The sequence below is a fragment of the Cervus canadensis genome, chromosome 4 (assembly GCF_019320065.1).
Source record: "Cervus canadensis isolate Bull #8, Minnesota chromosome 4, ASM1932006v1, whole genome shotgun sequence".
In the NCBI taxonomy this organism is placed as follows: Eukaryota; Metazoa; Chordata; class Mammalia; order Artiodactyla; family Cervidae; genus Cervus; species Cervus canadensis.
Window position 1 is genome coordinate 64,752,933 of NC_057389.1, and position 18,879 is coordinate 64,771,811.

Genomic DNA, 18,879 nt, shown 5'->3' on the forward strand with positions numbered 1-18,879 from the left:
GCCAGGGGTGCGCCCGTGTGCGTGCGTGCGTGCGTGCGGCGGGACCCGCGCCGCCGCCGTTCGGCCGCCGCGCTTCGGCCTTCTTCCTCAGCGGCTGCGAGCGTCGCCGCGGGGCATGCTGGGAAGTGGAGTCCCGCGCGCCGGCTCCGACCCCGCCCCGCGGAGGGGGGGCGCGGGCCAAGCTGCGTGCGTGCGCGTGCTGAGAGCGTGTGTGCATGCGCGGCCGCGCGGGGCGCGTGCGCGACCGGGAGCTCTGGGCTAGGCACTGCGGGACGCAGGCGCGGCTGCGGCTTCCTTGTTCGGTCTCGAGTGGGGGCCGGCGGACGCGGGTGGAGTTAGCTCCGGATGTTGGCCACGCTCTCACGTCGCCAGACCGCAGGAGGCGGGGGCCCTACGTTCAGCTCCCTCACCTCAGCTGCTCCAGCTGCCCCAGAAGATACCGACGGTCAGAGAGGCTGAATCACCGGCCCAAGGTCACTCACTCAGGGGAAAAACTAGAATCAAACCCAACAGTTGGCTGTAGATCCAATGATTATGAAAACACATTGAGCCCCTGCCATGTGCCAAGGATGGTCCTGCCAAGGGGTGGGTTTCATCCAGGGTGATTCAGCCTCCTCTGGGGACACTGAGCCATGTCTGGAGATACAGTTTTGGTTATCACCACTGGCTGTGGGTGCTACTGGCACCTAGTGGGTGGAGGCTTGGGGTGCTGCTAAATACCCTACAATGGGCAGGAGAGTCCCCCAACAAAGAATAATCTGCCCACCGCGTCAACAAGGGAGGTGGAGCAACCCATAGACCATGATATGATAAAAACTGACCTGTATGCTGTTGTCAGATGGTGGTTCCTGCTGCCTAGTGACTTTTCACTCACTTTTTCAGCCTCTTGGTAGCCTAACAATATAACTGATTCACCATAAAATCAAATGAACTGTGAGGAATGAAGGAACCAGGTGTCAGGCCAAGAGTATAACATAAAACATTTATAATACACCTCACTTAGGTCACTTTACAATTTGCTAAGCACGTTGGCATAATCGATTCCATGGGAGGAGGGTAACTTATCAGTCCCCATTTGCAGGTGAGAAACAGAGGCTCAGCGGAGGGGGAAAGCAGTGAGCTCAGGTAGCATCAGGGAGGTGTTCTGTCCTTCCCCTGGGACTTTGCAAAGCTTTTCAGGTCAGAAGAAACCTGTAACACTTGGCAGGAGAGGGAGGAGCATGGCCCAAGTGGGAAAACAGATAGACATGCCCTAATGCACACACCCCACTATTAGAAGATCAGAAAATGGGAAACAACCCGTGTGTCCATCCGGGCTTCCTTGGTGGCTCAGCTGGTAAAGAATCCGCCTGCAATGTGGGAGACCTGGGTTCAATCCCTGGGTTGGGAAGATCCCCTGGCAAAGGGAAAGGCTACCCACTCCAGTATTCTGGCCTGAAGAATTCCATGGACTGTATAGTCCATGGGGTTGCAAAGAGTCAGGCACGAATGAGCAACTTTCACTTCACTTCACCTGTCCGTCCATTGTTGATTGGATAAATAAACCACAAGGGCGTGAATGAAATGCACAGGATGTGGTCAAATGAAGGAAGGCAGACATAAATCGCTTAAAATAATGTACTTTTAGGGACTTCCCTGGCAGCCCAATTGTTAAGACAACACCCCTCCATTGCAGGGGGCAGGGGTTCAATCCCTAGTTGGGGAACTAAGATCCTCCATGCAGCAAAATAAATATATAAATAAAAATAAAAACACAGACATTTACTCAAGATAAAACAAGCAGCCATGTACCTGTCACTGAAACCAACACATTTTAGCATTTTTGTAACTTTTGCTTCAGATCTTTTTGAAGAGATGAACTTGACGGCTTGCTTTTCCCTCCTCCCCGTTCACTTCCTTCTTCCCACCCAAGGGCGAACAGTGAATCAAAAACAGGTATGTGCACACTTTCCTGAATGTAACTCCTAACATGGGTTGGTTTAGGCATACCCAATACACAGAATATAGGTTTTGCCCTTTTCTCAATTGCAGTAAAATATACCAGTTACCATTGTAACCATGTATCAGTACAGAGCTCAGTGGCATTAAGCACATTCACACTGTCATGCAGCCCCTCCCCCAATCATCTCCTGACTTTCTCATCTTCCCAAACTGAAACTCTGTCCCCATGAAACACTGACTTCCCATCCCCTCCCCCAGTCCCTGGCCCCACTATCTACTTCCTGTCTCTGGATCTGACACTTCTAGGGACCTCCTGTGAGTGAAATCAAACAGTGTGTGTCCTTCTGTGTCTGGCTTCTCTCACTGAGCATCATGTCTTCAAGGTCCATCCATATGGCAGCGAGTGGCAGCACTTCATCCCTTTTCATGGCTGAGTGATAGTCCCCTATGTGTGGAAGGACCACATACTGTTTATTCATCACCCATTGACAGACACTTGGGTAATTTCTACCCTTTGGTTATTGTGCATAATACTGCTATGAACATGGATGTACAAATGCCTTTTTGTGTGTCCTAAGTCGCTCAGTTGTGTCTGACTCTGTGCAAGACCCCAGGGACTATAGCGCACCAGCCTCCTCTGTTCATGAGATTCTCCAGGCAAGAATGCTGGAGTGGGTTGCCAGGTCCTCCTCCAGGGAATCTACCCAACTCAGGGATCAAACCCACGTCTCTTATGTCTCCTGCATTGGCAAGTGGGTTCTTTACCACTAGTGCCACCTGGGAAGCCCACTGGACCCTTTTAATTTAAAAACTATATGTAACATTGTGTACAGAGAAAACATATGGCATTGACATTGCCTGGTAGAGGAGAGACCTGGACAGGGGGCAGGGATCATGGGGATTTTGTTTTGTCATAGCTGCCAGGTGACATGCACTTATTATTTATTTCTGGTCCATCTCTCAATATGCTTTGAGCTCTGGGTGGGGCCAGGGCAGGACCCCCAGGGTGAGGAACTTGATATGTGCTGAATAACTGGGTGACTTTCATTTTCCAGGAAGGAGCTGCGGGCTGCTCTGGAAGGGGGCTTGGAAGCTTTCTGTTCAGGGCCACACAGTAAATGTTTTCGGCTCTGAAGGTCCGTGGCAATGACTCTGTGCTGTTATAATCGGAAAGCACCAGAGTTTATATGGAAACGAATAGCTGTGACTATCAACTTTTTTTTTTTTTGACTATCAACTTTATTTACAGCCACACCAATGTGACTGTCATATAATTTCCATGTGTCTCAAAATACTTTGATTTTCATTCAACCATTTAAAGATGTAAAAAAAACATTCTTAGCTCACGTACATCCTTGCCTGCTTAGTCACTCAGTTGTATTTGACTCTTTATGATCCCATGGACTGTACCCCACCAGGCTCCTCTGTCCATGGGATTTCCCAGGCAAGACTACTGGAGTGGGTTGCCATTCCCTTCTCTAGAGGATCTTCCCCATCAGGGATCAAACCTGCATCTCCTGTGTCTCCTGCATTGGCAGGCAGATTCTTTATCTACTGATGCTATAACAAAACCACAGAAAGGGGATGTGACCCGCAGGCCAGAGTTTGCCAACTCTATAACGTTGGACTCTTTTGTTCAACTGTGTCACCTTTCTAATCAGAAAATAAATATTTTCCTTCTTTTAAAACATCTTTGAAGACTGCAGTCTGGAGTCAGGTACACACCTGTTCCCATCCTCTCTGCCACTGATTCACTGTGTGTCCTTGAGAAAGTCACCTTCTTTCTCTGAGTCCAAGTCTGTGAAATGCAGATACTAGGGCACGCACGCTAGGCTCTCTTGAGAAAAGTGGACACAAGGAACCACCATGTGTCGTTTATTTGAAGACATCAGCGGGGCAAGAGTAGTCACTCCACTGAGAGAAGAGGACACCAGCCACTGAGGCTGGAACAGAGACCCCTGGGCTGAGTTGCCAGCCAGGTTGTGCTATGCTCTCAGCCACTCTTGGGGATGGAGTCCCGGCTGTTTGCCGGCAACTACTGGGAAGTGGCAGCCTGACCAGACACGGGAGGTTCCATGTCTCCTGACAGCAAAGCTGCAGGTGACAGTGCTGACTCCCTCCTCTGCCCATGGCTTCCTCTTAGCGTCTGAGTGGGCAGCAGCTTCTGAGAGTGACCCCTACCTCATAGGCTCCTGGGGTCCCTACCCTTGTGCACCTGGCTTCTAACCAATAGGACATGACCAGGGTATGAGGATGTCCTGTGACCAGACTGTAAACGGTTCTGACTTCCGTCTTGCTGGAAACCAAGGTGAAAATTCAGGAAGACCCAGGTGGCCAGGAACTGAATGCAGCCAACTTCCGGTGAGCAACCCTGGAAGTGGACCCGTCCCCAGCTGGGGTTTCAGATGAGTCCCCCAGCCCTGGGCAGCATCTCAGTTGCAGCCATGCCACAGGCTGTGAAGCAGAGGACCTGCTAAGCTGCACCTGAATCTGACCCACAGAAAGATGCTAAACTGGGTTGTTTTAAGCGGCTACATTTGGGGCAGTCTGTTATATAGCAATAGCAATGAGGGCTTCTCTGGAGGCTCAGCAGTAAAGAACACACCTGCCAATGCCGGAGACGTGGGTTCGATCCCTGGGTCTGGACGATCCCTTGGGGGATGGAAATGGAAACACACTCCAGTGTTCTTGCCTGGAGAATTTCATGGACAGAGGAGCCTGGCGGGCTACAGTCCATGGGGTCACAGAGAGTCAGACATGACTTTGTGACTGAACAACAACAATAGCTAATGAATACAGCCTGCCTTCCCCTGTCTCTGGCTAGGCATTCTGGGGCATTGCTTGATGGGTGACATTAGTGAGTGCCTCCTGTGTACATGGGTGGCTCAAGGATACTGGGGTGCATGCCTGCAAAGCCCCCACCACAGTGCCCAGCACAGCCGTAACTAGACAACATGAACTCACGTGAGACAAAAAGCAGTGTGAGCCAAGCCCTGGTGCCTGGTGCCTGGGACATCTATTCACCGTGCCTCTTCCTGAGAGTCTCTTCCATCCAGACCATATGAGAACCAGTGTACCCCCAAGATTTAATCAAGCACTTTCTGTGTACCAGGTGGGTCAGACAGACCTTAAAGAAATACCTTCAGTGAGTAAAATACCAAAGAGAGGTACCAGAGATAAAACAGCTTCAAATGGGCTGTACTCAGCCTGGAAGGGGGGTGCCTCCCAGAGGAGGTGTGGCTGCAGCCATGAAGCAGAAAGAGAAGACAACCAGGCCAGGAGAGTAGAGAAGCTGTCCAGGCAGGGGAGAGTGTGTGTGCAAAGGACTGGGGGCAGGAAGGACACAGGAGCTCTGCAGGGGGTGGGCAGGGCCTGTGGGGAGGAGTCTGGAGCCAGGTCAGGGCTGTTAGCAGCCATCCAGAGGCAGACACAGAAGGGCGTGGCTTGTTGTTGTTCATTCGCTGTCATGTCCAACTCTCTGTGACCCCGTGGATTGCATCACGCCAGGCTCCCTGTCCAACACTATTTCCCACAGTTTGCTCAGATTCATGTCTATTGAGTCGATGATGTTATCTAACAGTCTCATTCTCTGTCACTCTCTTCTCCTCTTGCCTTCAATCTTTCCCAGCATCAGGATTTTTTCCAATGAGTCAGCTCTTTGGTGGCCAAAGTATTGGAGCTTCAGCATTAGCCCTTTCAATGAATATTCAGGATTGATTTCCTTTAGGATTGACTGGTTTGATCTTCTTGCAATTCAAAGGGCCCTCAAGAGACTTCTCCAGCACTATAGTTCAAAAGCATCAGTTCTTCCGCCCTCAGCCTTCTTTATGGTTCAACTCTCACAACTGTACGTGACTACTGGGAAAACCATAGCTTTGGCTGTATGGATCTTTGTTCAGACCTCAGCCTCTTTGGGCCTCAGTTTTCCCACATGTTCACTGGGATGTGCAAAAGGTTTGGCAGGGATGGAGTGTTCCAGATTCACACCCAGGGGCCCCCGGTGTGCAGACAGACAGGAAAAGGAAGAGCCTGGAGGACATCCCAGCTCCACTTGGGGCCGGGTCCCAGCATGGCAGGCAGAGGACATAGCTGACTCCCAGGCTGCCCTGGGGCGAGACAGCAGGGGTGGGCTGTCCTGCCTACTGTCCTGGGGAGGAGGATCTGGCAACTGCTGACTGCTGGGGTGGGTGTTTCAGTCCCAGCGCTAGAGGCCTCTGTGCCCTGAGCTGCTCATTAGGCCTCTGGGGTCTCAGGTGGCATGCGGGGGGGGGGAGGGGGGGATGATCTGAGCTCAGGAGGGGTGGTCAGGGCTTGTTCTGGGTCCCTGCACCCGTGCACTCACAGCCGTGAGGTTGCCAGCTTTGCCTGTGGAGCATTAGTTTCTCCACCTGTAAAATGAGGAGGGATAAGGGAACTCCCTGGTAGTCCAGGGGTTGGGACTTGGTGGCGCTTTCACTGTGCATCCAAGTTTCAATCCTTGGTCAGGGAAATAAGATCCCATAAGCCATGTGGCACGCCCAAAACTAAAAATTAAATAAGGATAAAAGGATAAAAGAAGCCACTGCAACACTTCTGAAGGACGACTAATTGTAAACACTTTAAAGCACTTCCAACCCTGCCTGGAAAATCCTTAGACCTTCACACTCCAGCAAGGAGGGGGATGTTGATGCAGTCGGTGGTGACAGATGAGGAAACTGAGGCAGGAAAGCGACAGGGTGAGGACCCCGAGGGCTCCAGTGCCTGGTCTACCCGCCAGGCGCTGGAGACTTAGCGAGGAGGGACCGTCGAAGGGATCCGGGACCCACCGAGGGCCGCCTTTTCCACCACAGCCGCTAGAGGCCGCTCGTGCCGCCGCGCAATGAGCTCGCGCCATGTGCCCTGGGCCTTTCATCCCGCCCACCACCCGCCCCGCCCCGCCCCGCCCCCTGCCCAGAAGGCCCTGCAGGGACGCGGCTCTGCCCCTCCGGAGCTTGCAGGGTGTGCGGTCTATCCCGCAGCATGAGCGCCCCCGCCGCGACCCCTATCTTCGCGCCCGGCGAGAACTGCAGCCCCGCCTGGCGGGCTGCGCCCGCGGCCTACGACGCGTCGGACACGCACCTGCAGATCCTGGGCAAGCCGGTGATGGAGCGCTGGGAGACCCCCTACATGCACGCGTTGGCGGCTGCCGCCGCCTCCAGAGGTAGCCCGGCCCGGCGAGCGGGGCCGACCGAGGCCAGCCCGCTCTCCGGCGACGCGGCGGAGTCTCTGTGCGCATTCTTTCCTCGCCTGGAATGTAGGGCCGCTCGCTAGGGCAGCGGGGTTGTCCTGGGGGCGCTGCGGGCGCCTTGAGTACCAGGAAAGCCCTCTCCAGGAGCACTGACGCCCCGACTCGGGGATGGGGGTGAATCGGGGGATGGGTCCTCAGATGCGGAACTCAGCCTCCGGTCCCCCCCACCCCCACCCCGCACGAGGTCGAGGACGGGGAATGGCAGCCTGGCGAGGTGCTGCCCAAGCCCACGTAGGGATTTGGAGTCTGCCTAGGAGTCGCGGGAGGCCCGCCTCAGCTAAGAATAGCTCCGGGAAAGCTGAGGCCGGGAGACAGCTGTCGAAGGTGGCCCTGCACCAGGTGTCAGAGCCCATGGGGTGCTCAGGGATCCCCACGACCCCAGAGGCTGTGCATGCCACCTCTGGGCCTCTGTGTCCCCATCTACCAAATGGGCACAGCCAGTGTCCCTGCTTAGTTAGGGTGTTTCTCTGCCTCCGTCTTTGACCCAAAGGGGATCAGTCCCTGCCCTCCTGTTCCAGGCCTGGGCCTTGAATCCTGGTTCTTCCTTGTCCTTTGTTGACTTCACTGTTGCGGGGCTGGGGGACTGCCCAAATTGGCAGATAAGCACCCTCAGTGTAAACAGCCTGGGCCAGGGCTCAAAGTCCAGGGTCTGTCCTGCCTCCTGGCCTGGCCAGCCCAGTGGCCGTTGTCCGGGGCCTCCCTGGTAGGCCACCCTCCCTGGCTGCTGGCCCAGGCCCACGCTGTTCCCTCTCAGAGCTGCTGTGTTCTGTCCCACCTCTGCTCTGCTGTGCCGCCCGGTCCTTGTGGCAAATGTTTCTCCCCGTCAAAGCCCTGCCCCCGTGCCCCCTCCTCCAGGTGGCCTCATCAGCCCCACCCAGCGGGTTAACACCTGGGCTCTCTGTCTGCCTAGGGGGCCGGGTGCTAGAAGTGGGCTTCGGCATGGCCATCGCAGCCACAAAGGTGCAGGAGGCTCCCATCGAGGAGCACTGGATCATTGAGTGCAACGAGGGCGTCTTCCAGCGGCTCCAGGATTGGGCCCTGCAGCAGCCACATAAGGTGCCTGTCTCTGCCCTTGGTCCCTGTCTTCAGGGTGAAGGCCTTGCCCCTTCCCTCCTAACAGATGGGAGTTCTGGGCCCCCTCTGACTTAGCCTTCTTTTCTCCTCTGCCCCAAGGTGGTTCCCTTGAAAGGCCTGTGGGAGGAGGTGGCACCCACCCTGCCAGACAGTCACTTTGATGGTGAGGGGCTCTGGGAGCTGGGGGGGGGGGGGCGGGGGAGGCTCTGCTGGGTCTGCCAGCCCCTCTGCCTGCTTATGAAGCCTCGACGTTTCACTGGGGTGCAGAGCCAAGAGGCAGGCACGGACGGATGCACGTCCAGGAGCCTGGCACGCAGGTGTGCATATACCTCCTGAAGGACGGAAGAGACATGATGCGTACAAGTGGCTGTGGCACTTCGGGCCTCCCTGAGGCTCCTACTGGCAGCCCTGCCCGGTGAGGCTGCCCCCCCCAACCATGTGACTTCCATCCTCCCACACAGGGATCCTGTACGATACGTACCCGCTGTCGGAGGAGACCTGGCACACTCACCAGTTCAACTTCATTCGGGTAGGGCCACTGATGGTGGAATGTGGGCTACCAGCCCCAGGATGGAGGGCCAGCCCCGTGGGGGGCACCTGCTGTCCATACAGGGTCACCTCTCCTTCCACTATTCCCCTGACCTGCCAGGAGGTGGGAGGTCTGCTGGGAACACCTCTGCCCACCCTCACATCCCTTCCTGACCACTGTTCACCCTCACCCCCACTCCCAGGACCATGCCTTCCGCCTGCTGAAGCCAGGGGGTGTCCTCACCTACTGTAACCTCACCTCCTGGGGGGAGCTGATGAAGACCAAGTATTCGGACATCACCACCATGTTTGAGGTGCCCCACCCCCATCCCGGGCAGTGACTCTGGGTGGGGAAGCAGCTGTGATCTGGGGAGAGTCCCTGGCTTCCGCCGGCCCTAGGGGCTGATCTCGGTGGACTCAGTGCCCACTTGTACATCAGGAGAGGTCAGTCTCTCCAGACTGACATCTGGTGGCTCCCCCAGGCCCTGGGGATACAGGGATGCAGCCCAGAGTCCCCGCACCCCTCCCTCTGCCCTCCTGCACCCAGGCTTCTCTTTATTCTTCTGGCCACCTTTGTCTCGGGCCTTTGCCCACTTGGTTTCCTCTATCTGCGAAGACGAACTAGGCGATACACCCTAACAGCCTGGAAGTGGTGTTTGAACACCGGGAGACACCCACACCCAGGCCTCCGACCCCGCCTAGGCCCCAGGGTACCTGGCAGAGGGGCGGTCAGCAGAGGTCACCACTGCCCCCCACTCCCCGTGACCTGGCGCCTCCCTCTGGCCAGGAGACGCAGGTGCCGGCCCTGCTGGAGGCGGGCTTCCGGCGGGATAACATCCGCACGCAGATCTTGGAGCTGGTCCCGCCAGCCGACTGCCGCTACTACTCCTTCCCGCGGATGATCACGCCCCTGGTCACCAAGCACTGAGCCCAAGGGCCAGCTGCCCACGCCGCCTGGGGGACCTGGGTTTCGGGAACCCCTACCCCTACTCAGTGCCTTTGTGACCGGAATTGAGGGCTCCAGCCCTCAGCCCTGGTCCAGACCCACGCCAGCTTCCCTGTCCCTCTCTGCCAGAGGACCTGGGGATGAAATAAACGCTAATGCTGGTCTGGCCCATCAGCAGTGGGACACAAGTGTGTGTTTGCTTTTACTTTTCCTGCCTCTCTAAAGAATGGTAAAAGGAAAGAAATCTGCTACAAGGGCTTTTAGGAGCCGGTGGCCATTCCCCACTAGTTTCCCGATCTCCCGTCCCGCCCTTGGCAGACACTGACAATCAATCACCGATGGCCCGTCCCGCCCTCCCGCTGGTGGGCACCTGAGGTCCTCAGAAGAGGCGGAACTAGGTCAGGGCCACACAGGGTGGCAGCCCCAAGATCCAGACCCTCTGGTCCCACCCAGTCAGGCTGCACCCCAACTCTCCCATCATCCTGTTTCCTCTGACTCGACGCCCTCCAGGGGCTTCAGCTTCCCCCTACACGAGAGCAAGGCCCCGCCCTCCCCGCAGGCCCCCAGCCCCGCCCACAGAGCACGCTGGGCGGGAGCGCAGGGAAGGTTGATCGGGTTTATTGACCGCCTCTTGGGGGGACGATGCACAGGGCGGCCGGGCGCCAGCACTACCTGCGGTACCAGATCCGCAACCTCTTTTCCCGTTTGATCTTCTTCTGCAGCTGCAGAATGCCGTAGAGCAGGGCCTCGGCCGTAGGCGGGCAGCCTAGAGCGGAGCGGTGCGAGTGGTGCCTCAAGCTCCGGACCCCTTCAACCAACACCAGTTGGGATGGGCCTGGGGGTGGGCAGGTGGGCGGGCCACCCTCGGGGTCCAGGCCCGCCAGACGGAATGAACCCAGGACTGACTTCCAGGCCAAGACATAGGTGGGGGAAGGCCCGGAGGGCCCCACCCAGGTGATCTGCCCTGTCCACGGCCCTCACCCCCACGTTACCTGGCTAGGGACCCAGGAGACAAGTGTGGGCGGCCTGCTGACATCCAGGCCACACTGCCCCGCCCCCCAGGGCCCTTTCAAAGAGCTGGGGGCAGACTGGAGCGAGCTGAATCCTGGTAAAGTCAAAGACCTACAGCTGGGAAGACCTTCCACGGACGACGGGGAAAAGGCTGGGGTGCCACTCTTCTGGGACCCTAGGTCTGCTCATGCTTCACAGGGTGAGCCCTCTCAATGGGGGAGACGGGGTTCTGTGCGCCCCGTGGGGGCTCACCTGGGACGTAGATGTCCACTGGAACGATACGGTCGCAGCCCCGCACCACTGAGTAGGAATAGTGGTAGTAGCCACCTCCGTTGGCGCAGCTGGGGGAGGGGAGCGGGGCTGTGAGGGCCTTTCCCACCAACCTGGCCACCTCTCTCCCCCCTCCCAGCCCCCAGCCCACACCTCTTCCATAGATACGATGGGTGCACAACACTAAATGCGCCAAAACTCACGGAACAGTACATTTTGAAAGGGAGAATTTTATAGTATGTCAATTCCACCTCCACCAAGAAATTAGATGACTACACAGCCTGGAGAAATAGGAGCTGGCCAGGTGGGGAGAAGGCTGCAGCCCCCCAGAGCAGGATGTACCTCCCATGGTCCTACCATGGACACAGACAGGAACTGGACAGGCTGTGGGGTGGGGGCATGGCTGTCACAGGGCAGAAGGGGACATTCTGGACGACCCCCGTCAGAAGGCAGCACAGAAAGGAGATAGGAGAGAGACCAGTGTGTCACCGGCCTGTCTGTCATCCGACCCTGCCCTGCTGGGCACTCACCTCCCCATGGATACGACGTAGCGGGGTTCTGGCATCTGGTCATAGACCTGGAAGAGACAGGAGTCTGTGTGCGGCTCAAGGCTGGGGGGTGGGGGATGGAGAGTAAGGGTGAGCCTTGGGGCTGGGCCCACCTTGCGGAGCGCAGGGGCCATCTTGTTGGTGAGCGTCCCAGCAACGATCATCACATCGGACTGGCGTGGGCTGGCACGGAAGACCACGCCAAAGCGGTCCATGTCATAGCGGGGTGCCGCCATGTGCATCATCTCCACGGCACAGCAGGCCAGGCCGAAGGTCATGGGCCACATCGAGCTCTGCAGGGCAGGGTGGGTAGCCAGTGAGTAGACTGAGGGGCCCACCATATTTAAAGAAATTGGGCGATTTCACAAAGAAAAATCCAAATGCCTAGCCTTTCTTCAAAGATGACACCTTAGCCCACAGTGACTACATGACCTCCAAACCCCAAGGCATTCTGGATGCTGGTCACCAGCCTGAGCATGCTGCCCCAGCCCAGGACTGCCTGCCAGGAGGGGAAAGTGAGTTTGGCCAGTGGGTCCATGCTTCCCAGCAGCCACATTACCAAAAAGAAAAACAAACAGAAAAGCCCTAAAACCAAGTGCAAATAGTTTTAATGATACAGTGCACACAACCCCAGTCTCCCCTAAATCTGGCCTCCAATATGGCACATGCTGCTCTGAGCACCCAGTGATTACACCTGGCACAGATTTAGAGCTTGTGATTAAGCCCCTGCAGGGCCTTGTTCCCAACAGTGCCTGAACTCAAAGGACCAATTCCTCCAGGAAGGCCTCCTGGATGCATCCTGACTTCCCTCCAACTTGTGGTGTCTGATTCCCACCATCCTAGCTGTTCTCTCTGCTTGTCTGTGTCCATTCTGGGATCTGGCCAAGGTCCCTGCTGCCCTGCAAATGTGCTAATTCAGGTGACAGGGCTTAGGCCACCAGAGGGCAAGGGCAGCCCAACATGGCAGGGCACCCAAGCGGTGCCCACAGTGGCCGACTCCACAGTGCCTGGCCACAGTGACATGGCCACCCTGGAGCTGCGGGTCTGGAGGGGCGCTCACTGCAGCCCTGCTGGTCACACATGGACATTTTACAGCACCATCAATAGGGGCCTGTTCCCCAGCGGGGCGCCCTAGGGGCACTGAAAGGAGCCCCTGTCCTAGGGCAGAGGACACGTGTCCTGAGGGAGACACAGATGAGCACAAGGATAGCAGACTGTCCCAAGGCCAACACGGGGGGTGGGGTGGAAGTTAGGATATCTGCTGGGAAGGAGCTACTGTTTTCATCACCCATTTCCAGTTAAAAACATGGGTTTTACATTAAAAGAGAAAAAAGAGGAACAGAAGACAGAAGGACAGGAAGGAGGTGGATCATCCTCTCTGGGAGGTGGCAGGGGGAAGGGCAGAGATCTTGAGAATTAGAGCCTCAGGTCTTCACACAGAGGGGCCTGGCCCGCTCTGTGGACACTTGGCAGCAGGGGCCTGAGGGACGGAGACAGGGAGGGGCTCACCCGGCGTGCCCAGTTGATGAGGTCGTCCAGCTTGGCCACCACATACTCGCCCCGGCTGCTGGGAAGTGCGGCAGGTTTGGGGACCACGGCTCTGGCCTGGGATATGGCAGGCTGGGTGCTGGACACAGACACATGGCATGGGGAGGCGTCAGCCAGGCAGGCGCCCCCTCTGCCCCCACCTGCTGCCCAGGCCTGGGGCAGGACATGCCTCATTGCAGTCCCAGTGGGACCTTGTCCTCTCAAGGACTTGGTCTCCTCAACTGGAAAACAGGTTTGGCTGACACTCTGTCAGGAAGCTCCTGGTCTGGACATGTGCAGCCATCAGTCTGGATGTGCAGGAGGGGCTGGGCAGGACTCTGAGGGCAGGGATCCCTGGTATGGCCCCACTGGGTGGTGGGAGGGCCCCAGGGTTACCACAGGCCACTGCTGTGCAGGCAAGGGTGGCGGGGGCTAGCTCCCAGGAAGGCCGGCCTTACCTGCTCGGGCTGTCAGCGGCCATGCTCGAATGGACCCCGCGCACCTGCAGAGCAGCACCCATGCCAGAGCTGCCAAGAGACAGACCACACATGACAGGGAGCCCGGGGCGCCTGCTGACAGGGTCACCCCGGGACCAGCATGGGGGGACCGACCAGGGGCCAAATATAGCCTTCCGCCTGTTTTTGTAAATTAAGCTTTACTGACACACAGCCATGCCCGTTCACTTTCTTGGTGGCTATGGCTGTTTTTAAAGAGCCAGAATCGAAAATGTCCACTATGTGGCCCTTTGCAGAAACAAATCTGCTGATCCCTGATCTAGAGAGTACCTGCTCTGCATCTGAAATTTTCCTTGTTTTTCCCACTTTCCCTTTGCTTTGCATTATCTATTTTATTCCCAGGGGAAAAGCCTATCAAAATAAAATCAGCCCAAATCCACAGAGTCCTCAGAGCCCCCAACTCCCCTCCATTAAGAAGACCCTCCCCTGGGGTTTGGGGGACAGTGGACACATGTATATATATGATTGAGCCTCTTCACTGTTCACTGGAACTATCACAACATTGTTAATCAGCTGCAACCCAAGACAAAATGTTTTTGGTATTAAAAAAAAAAACAGAAGACCCTCCCCTGAGATCTGCTGTGTCCCTGAAAGCTCGGGGCTGGGGCTGGATTTCTGGGCTTTGTTTGCACCAAGGCCCTGGCAGCCACCTGCCTTCCCGTCCCAAGGAGGTCTGCACAGGGCTGCTGCCTGAGCAAATGTACCAGAAGCCTTCCAGTGCCAGGTAATGGCTGAGTTGAGGGCACGAGAGCAGGGAGACATGGGTCTGGAGGCCAGACGGCCCCCAACCTGGTGCTGCTGGAGGACCCTCCCAAGTCTGAGGCACCCTATTGGCACCATTTAAGCCCCTCCCGGCCAGGGCCTCACTGCTATGGGTAGAGGGTCAGGATCAGAGTCGGAGGCAGGCACTCACCGCACAGCAAGGATCGGGCGGAGCAGGCGGGGAGCTGCAGAGAGAACCACAGGGTGGAGGCAGTGAGTGGGCAGTGAGCTGAGACAGCATCAGAGGCCACACCGGCCGGGAGTGTCCAGCCAGGCAATTGCCTGCCAGAACCTAGCATCCCCCTCTCTCACCCTCAGTCTATCTAGACTCCATTTAACAAATGTTTGGTACAGAGCGATCTTTCAGGGGACTTCCCTGGTGGTCGAGGGGTCAGGACTCCGTGCTTCCACTGCAAGGGGCCCGAGTTTGATCCCCGGTCAGGGAACTAAGATTCTGCAAGCTGTGAGGTATAGCCAAAAAAAAAAAAGCCATCTTTCAGAATATGAAGCAGACACTAGACAGTGTCCAGTGTCATTCCCCTGTTTCCAACGACACAGTCCACACTGGAGGCCAGTGCTCCTTTCCTCAGGCACATCAGTGTCCCACCTGCCTCAGGGCCTTGCACTTGCCATGCTCTCTGCCTGGAGCACCCGGCCCTTCTTGTGGGACGGGTTTCAGCTCAACTGCCTGGGTCTACACTAGCTTCCTAGGTCCTCCTGATCCTGCCACATCCACATGTTCTTGTGTGGTGCCTACCTGCCCCAGATGCGAGGGCCTCCCTGGCTTCCCTTAGTGTCTGTCATGGCCTTGACTCAGACAGACAGATGTGTGTCAAGTCAACATATCCACAGACTTCAGCGAGGCTCCAGGCCCTGGGCTGGGAGTTTTGGAGTCCCAGAGGCTGGGTAACTCCTGACTCCTGTGTGAGCTGCCTCTCTCTCAGCCTCAGCCCCTCAACCTGACCTTAGGGCTTTGGATAAATTCACAGCACAGTAAATGGCTTTCACCTCCAAGCTGAGGGAATTCCAACCTCTCGTCCAGACTTAGCAAGAGGCTGCTGGTAAGGATTCAGAAGGCCGGTGAACTTGCACGGGAAGGAAAAATACCCATTTTATGGTCACCCGCGTCTTACTAAAAATTTGGCCTTTCCTTAAAATCTGAGTATAGCCAAAACTACAGCATTATTAGCAGGACGCAGGCATTTCACCAACAGAAATGACAATGATTTCTCAACTACGCCACAGGGACTGCTGCCAACCATGTGTAAAGGAAAGTGCCCACTCCATTCCTTCAAGGACACAGCAGTTGGCAGAACTGCCACTAGACCCTGGCCTTCCAGGCATGACTAATGAAGCACCCGGACTGCGAACAGATTCCTGGTTTCCAGACAGTATCTTGACAGCTGTCAGGATACCCACTTTCCTTTACAATCCTGGGAATCCATCCTATGTGCTTAATCGCTAATCGAAGGAGGAAAGGGCCCTGGAGCAGCCAGGGTTAGGACGCCTGCTCAGCCGGTGACCGACCCCTTCCCAGAGTGGCAGGCTGCCCTGAGTCGCGTTCCGGCCCTGCCAGGGCGCGTGACCTCCAGGGGTCCCAGCCTCTCTCTGGGCCTCACTTTTCTCCCTGTCAGGGCTGTACCCACCGGCGCCGCCTCTTCCCGGGAATTTCAGAGGCAGCATCCTGGACGAAATGTGGGCCCGTTCTGCCCCAGCCTGGAATTCCTCCCAAAGATGGCAGCCTGTATCACACTCGGCCTCCGCTTGCCCGAGCGGCTGGGGGTAAAGTCTCCCGGAGCGACCCAAGCCCAGACCCCGCCGCCCCAACCCGCTCACCCGCCAGCGCCGCCATCTTGGCCTCGGCCTTCAGACAACCTCTACGGTCCGTCCTCTGTAGCGCTCCGGATGCCCCGGGCCGTCGCCCAAAGCGGCTCGGCTGGTGCGGAAAAACCGGAACTCGGGTTGGGACGTTCCACCTTTGTGGACGCCCCACCGCCGCGCGATTGCGGACACCCCACGCGGAAATAGAACACAGAGGTACGCGCGGAGAGTCTTGGCAAAAGGAAGAGGGTAGCCCACTCTCTTCTTACCCGGGGAAGCAAAAAGCGTAAGCTGCGTCCCTGGGTGGGCTCGAACCACCAACCTTTCGGTTAACAGCCGAACGCGCTAACCGATTGCGCCACAGAGACAGCGTTGCGGCTGAATTGCAGGCGCGCCCCTACGAGGCATGCGCGGCCTACATGGGCGGCCCGAGCTACGTCTGCGCGCGAGCCGCACAGAGCGGGGCGGAGTCGGGAGATGAGGGAAACACCTGCTATCTAGCCGAAATAGCTCAGTTGGGAGAGCGTTAGACTGAAGATCTAAAGGTCCCTGGTTCGATCCCGGGTTTCGGCAAAAGTTTTGGCGCTGCTAGCATCAGCCTTCTCTGACTCAGAGCTGATCCAGCTGCTCCCAGCTCGTTTACCAAGAATGTGTGGATGTTGACACTGGCTTATGCCAACGCGGGAGGGCTTGAATGGAAAAAGGCCTCAAGTCCGCCCCGCCCCGCCCCGTCCCGCCAATCCCCAAAACTGTGATTCCAGCCCCAAAGCACCGCCCCCTCCTACCTCGATTTCCAAAGTATTTTAAGTGGTAGGATTAGAACGAATGCTAATTGGTTTTTTTTGTTTTTTGTTTTTAGAATGAATGCTAATTGTAAAAGAAACACTGCTGAACACCAAGAGCGGCAAAAGGGAGTTTGCAAAAACACCTTTGTCTCCGATGTGTGTGTTTTTAAAGTTAAGTATATTTGGCTTCATTGAGTCTGTTGCTGCACAGGCTTTTCTGTTTTCGCAGAGCGGGACAGTAGTTGTGTCGCAGGGGCTTAGCTGCTCCGACGCCTGTGGGATCTTCCCGATCAGGGATCCAACCCGTGACTCCTGCATTGGCAGACAGATTCTATCTACCTCTGGACTGACATAATTTTGACAAAGCCCTGTGGGGCACCTGTTCTACTCATTTTATGTATAGGGAAATTGACGCTCAAACGGGGGAACTCAGGTGAGCAGCAGGACCCCTCCTGACGGGCGTGGAACAGCCCAGGGGTGTCGGGGAGCCTGGCGATCAAGGTCTGGGCAGGGGCAAGTGGCCTCTGGCCACCCTCACCATCCATCTCCAGCAAATGCAGGAGTAAAGAGCAGGTGGGGCCGAGGGGAACCCTACAAGTCCTCAGTTCCCACGACTGGCCAGGCTGTGGAGCTGGATTTTTGTTTTTTAAATTTAAATAAACCCAAATAAGTTAATTAATTTAAAAAAAAGAAGAAGAAGAAGAAGACCCAGCACAGCCAAAAATAAATAAATAAAAAAATTTTAAGGTGGGGGGGTGGGGCGGGGAGGCTTCTCTGGTGGCTCGTTGGTAAAGAATCCGCCTGTCAATGCAGGTGTTACAGGTTCAATCCCTGGTCCAGGAAGATCCTACATGCCCTGGAGCAACTAAGCCCTTGTGCTACAGCTATTGAGCCTGTGTTCTAGCACCCGAGAGCCACAACTACTGACCCAGGGGGCCCTAGAGCCTGTGCTCAGCAGCAAGAGAAGTCCTTGCAGTGATAAGACCACACATTGCAATTAGAGAGTGGTCCCTGCTCCCGAAACTAGAGAAAAGCACACACAGCAAAGGAGACCCAGCACAGCCATAAATAAATAAACTGTTGATGAGAGAAAAGTTGTGAACATAGTACGGAGCTTGCTATGCTCAACACCCAGTGTCCCCTATTGCTAACATCTTACACTCACGTTCACGATTCAGGAACCAATGTGGATACATCGCCAACATGATCGTCACAGCTTTTTCAGGCTCCTGTTTTCTCATGTCCTAGTCCTGGGAGCCAGGCACCTGGGAGCCGAGCCCCTAGCCCCACCCAAGCCTTCAGATGGTGCAGCCCCAGCCGGAGACCTCCTAAGACCACAGAGTGGCGCACAGGAGAATGTAGTTTCTAGCCAGCAGGCGGGGCTGGTTTCACTGCTGATGCAGGGCTGGATAACTCAGGCGCTGGATGGGGAGGGAAGAGCCTGGATCAGGAGCCTGGGGCGTCCAGGGAGAACCTTCAAAAGGGCAACCCACCAGAAGCAGGTCTGATGGGGTAGGGAGTAAACAGAGGGCAGGCAGGGAGGAGGGAGGAAGAAGAGGGGGAGCAGGGCTAGAGGAGGAGCAGGGAGGAAGGCAGAGGGGCCAGAGGTGGAGGGAAGCTGCAGGGCGGGGGAGGAGGGCAAGCAGGGGCTGGGGGAGGGGGTGCCCTGACAGGAAAGCCAGGAGGGAGAAACCCCGCCTCAGGGGTGAGAGGCCCTGACCACACTGCCCAGACATGCATAGCCGACTTGAGATTCTCAGCACGCACGCCTGTGCCCGGCATTCCTCGTTTTAATCAATTTCCCGAATAAATGATGATGGGCTTGAAGAGGTGCCCAAGTGAACGCAGGGAACTCCCCTCCAGAAAGCAGTTTTGTTGAAATGTG

General features: G+C 56.4%; 2 protein-coding genes, 1 long non-coding RNA gene and 2 other non-coding genes across 7 annotated transcripts; 3 read left to right on the plus strand and 2 right to left on the minus strand.

Annotated features, from left to right (window-relative positions):
- The first annotated feature begins 240 nt into the window (after positions 1-240).
- On the plus strand, positions 241-3,328 carry LOC122439960. The gene is made up of 3 exons (XR_006269022.1): positions 241-473; positions 1,841-1,935; positions 2,997-3,328. It is a non-coding gene; the product is annotated as an uncharacterized LOC122439960 (long non-coding RNA).
- Positions 3,329-6,860: 3,532 nt separating this feature from the next.
- On the plus strand, positions 6,861-9,943 carry GAMT (guanidinoacetate N-methyltransferase). The gene is made up of 6 exons (XM_043465602.1): positions 6,861-7,120; positions 8,118-8,263; positions 8,381-8,444; positions 8,743-8,810; positions 9,013-9,123; positions 9,597-9,943. Exons 1-6 carry the CDS (start codon positions 6,940-6,942, stop codon positions 9,735-9,737), a joined length of 711 nt encoding a protein of 236 aa, XP_043321537.1. The 5' UTR covers positions 6,861-6,939; the 3' UTR covers positions 9,738-9,943.
- Positions 9,944-10,357: 414 nt separating this feature from the next.
- Positions 10,358-16,581, minus strand: NDUFS7 (NADH:ubiquinone oxidoreductase core subunit S7). Of its 3 annotated transcripts, none has more exons than XM_043465604.1 (9): positions 16,532-16,581; positions 16,225-16,324; positions 14,540-14,573; positions 13,570-13,638; positions 13,094-13,211; positions 11,698-11,877; positions 11,567-11,613; positions 11,019-11,107; positions 10,358-10,521 (listed from the first exon to the last, which is right to left on the minus strand). In XM_043465604.1, the coding sequence occupies exons 2-9, from the start codon at positions 16,238-16,240 to the stop codon at positions 10,424-10,426; spliced, it is 651 nt and encodes a 216-aa protein (XP_043321539.1). In that variant the 5' UTR covers positions 16,241-16,324; positions 16,532-16,581; the 3' UTR covers positions 10,358-10,423. The 3 variants fall into 3 exon arrangements, with proteins under 3 accessions (XP_043321539.1, XP_043321540.1, XP_043321538.1); XM_043465605.1 differs by having other exon boundaries at positions 16,479-16,570; XM_043465603.1 differs by lacking the exons at positions 16,225-16,324; positions 16,532-16,581 and adding an exon at positions 16,035-16,218.
- Positions 16,504-16,577, minus strand: TRNAN-GUU. Its single transcript has one exon. It is a non-coding gene; the product is annotated as a tRNA-Asn (tRNA).
- A 128-nt stretch (positions 16,582-16,709) lies between the features above and the next one.
- On the plus strand, positions 16,710-16,782 carry TRNAF-GAA. The gene has a single exon. It is a non-coding gene; the product is annotated as a tRNA-Phe (tRNA).
- Positions 16,783-18,879: the final 2,097 nt, after the last annotated feature.

Coding starts and splice junctions, on each gene's coding strand:
- GAMT (XM_043465602.1), top strand. CDS start 6,940: ATGAGCGCCCCCGCCGCGACCCCTATCTTCGCGCCCGGCGAGAACTGC. Junction 8,445..8,742: donor GCCAGACAGTCACTTTGATG/GTGAGGGGCTCT, acceptor CCTCCCACACAG/GGATCCTGTACGATACGTAC. Junction 9,124..9,596: donor ACATCACCACCATGTTTGAG/GTGCCCCACCCC, acceptor CCCTCTGGCCAG/GAGACGCAGGTGCCGGCCCT.
- NDUFS7 (XM_043465603.1), bottom strand. CDS start 16,071: ATGCTGCCTCTGAAATTCCCGGGAAGAGGCGGCGCCG. Junction 11,614..11,697: donor TGGCCCCTGCGCTCCGCAAG/GTGGGCCCAGCC, acceptor TGTCTCTTCCAG/GTCTATGACCAGATGCCAGA. Junction 10,522..11,018: donor AGTGGACATCTACGTCCCAG/GTGAGCCCCCAC, acceptor GCTCCGCTCTAG/GCTGCCCGCCTACGGCCGAG.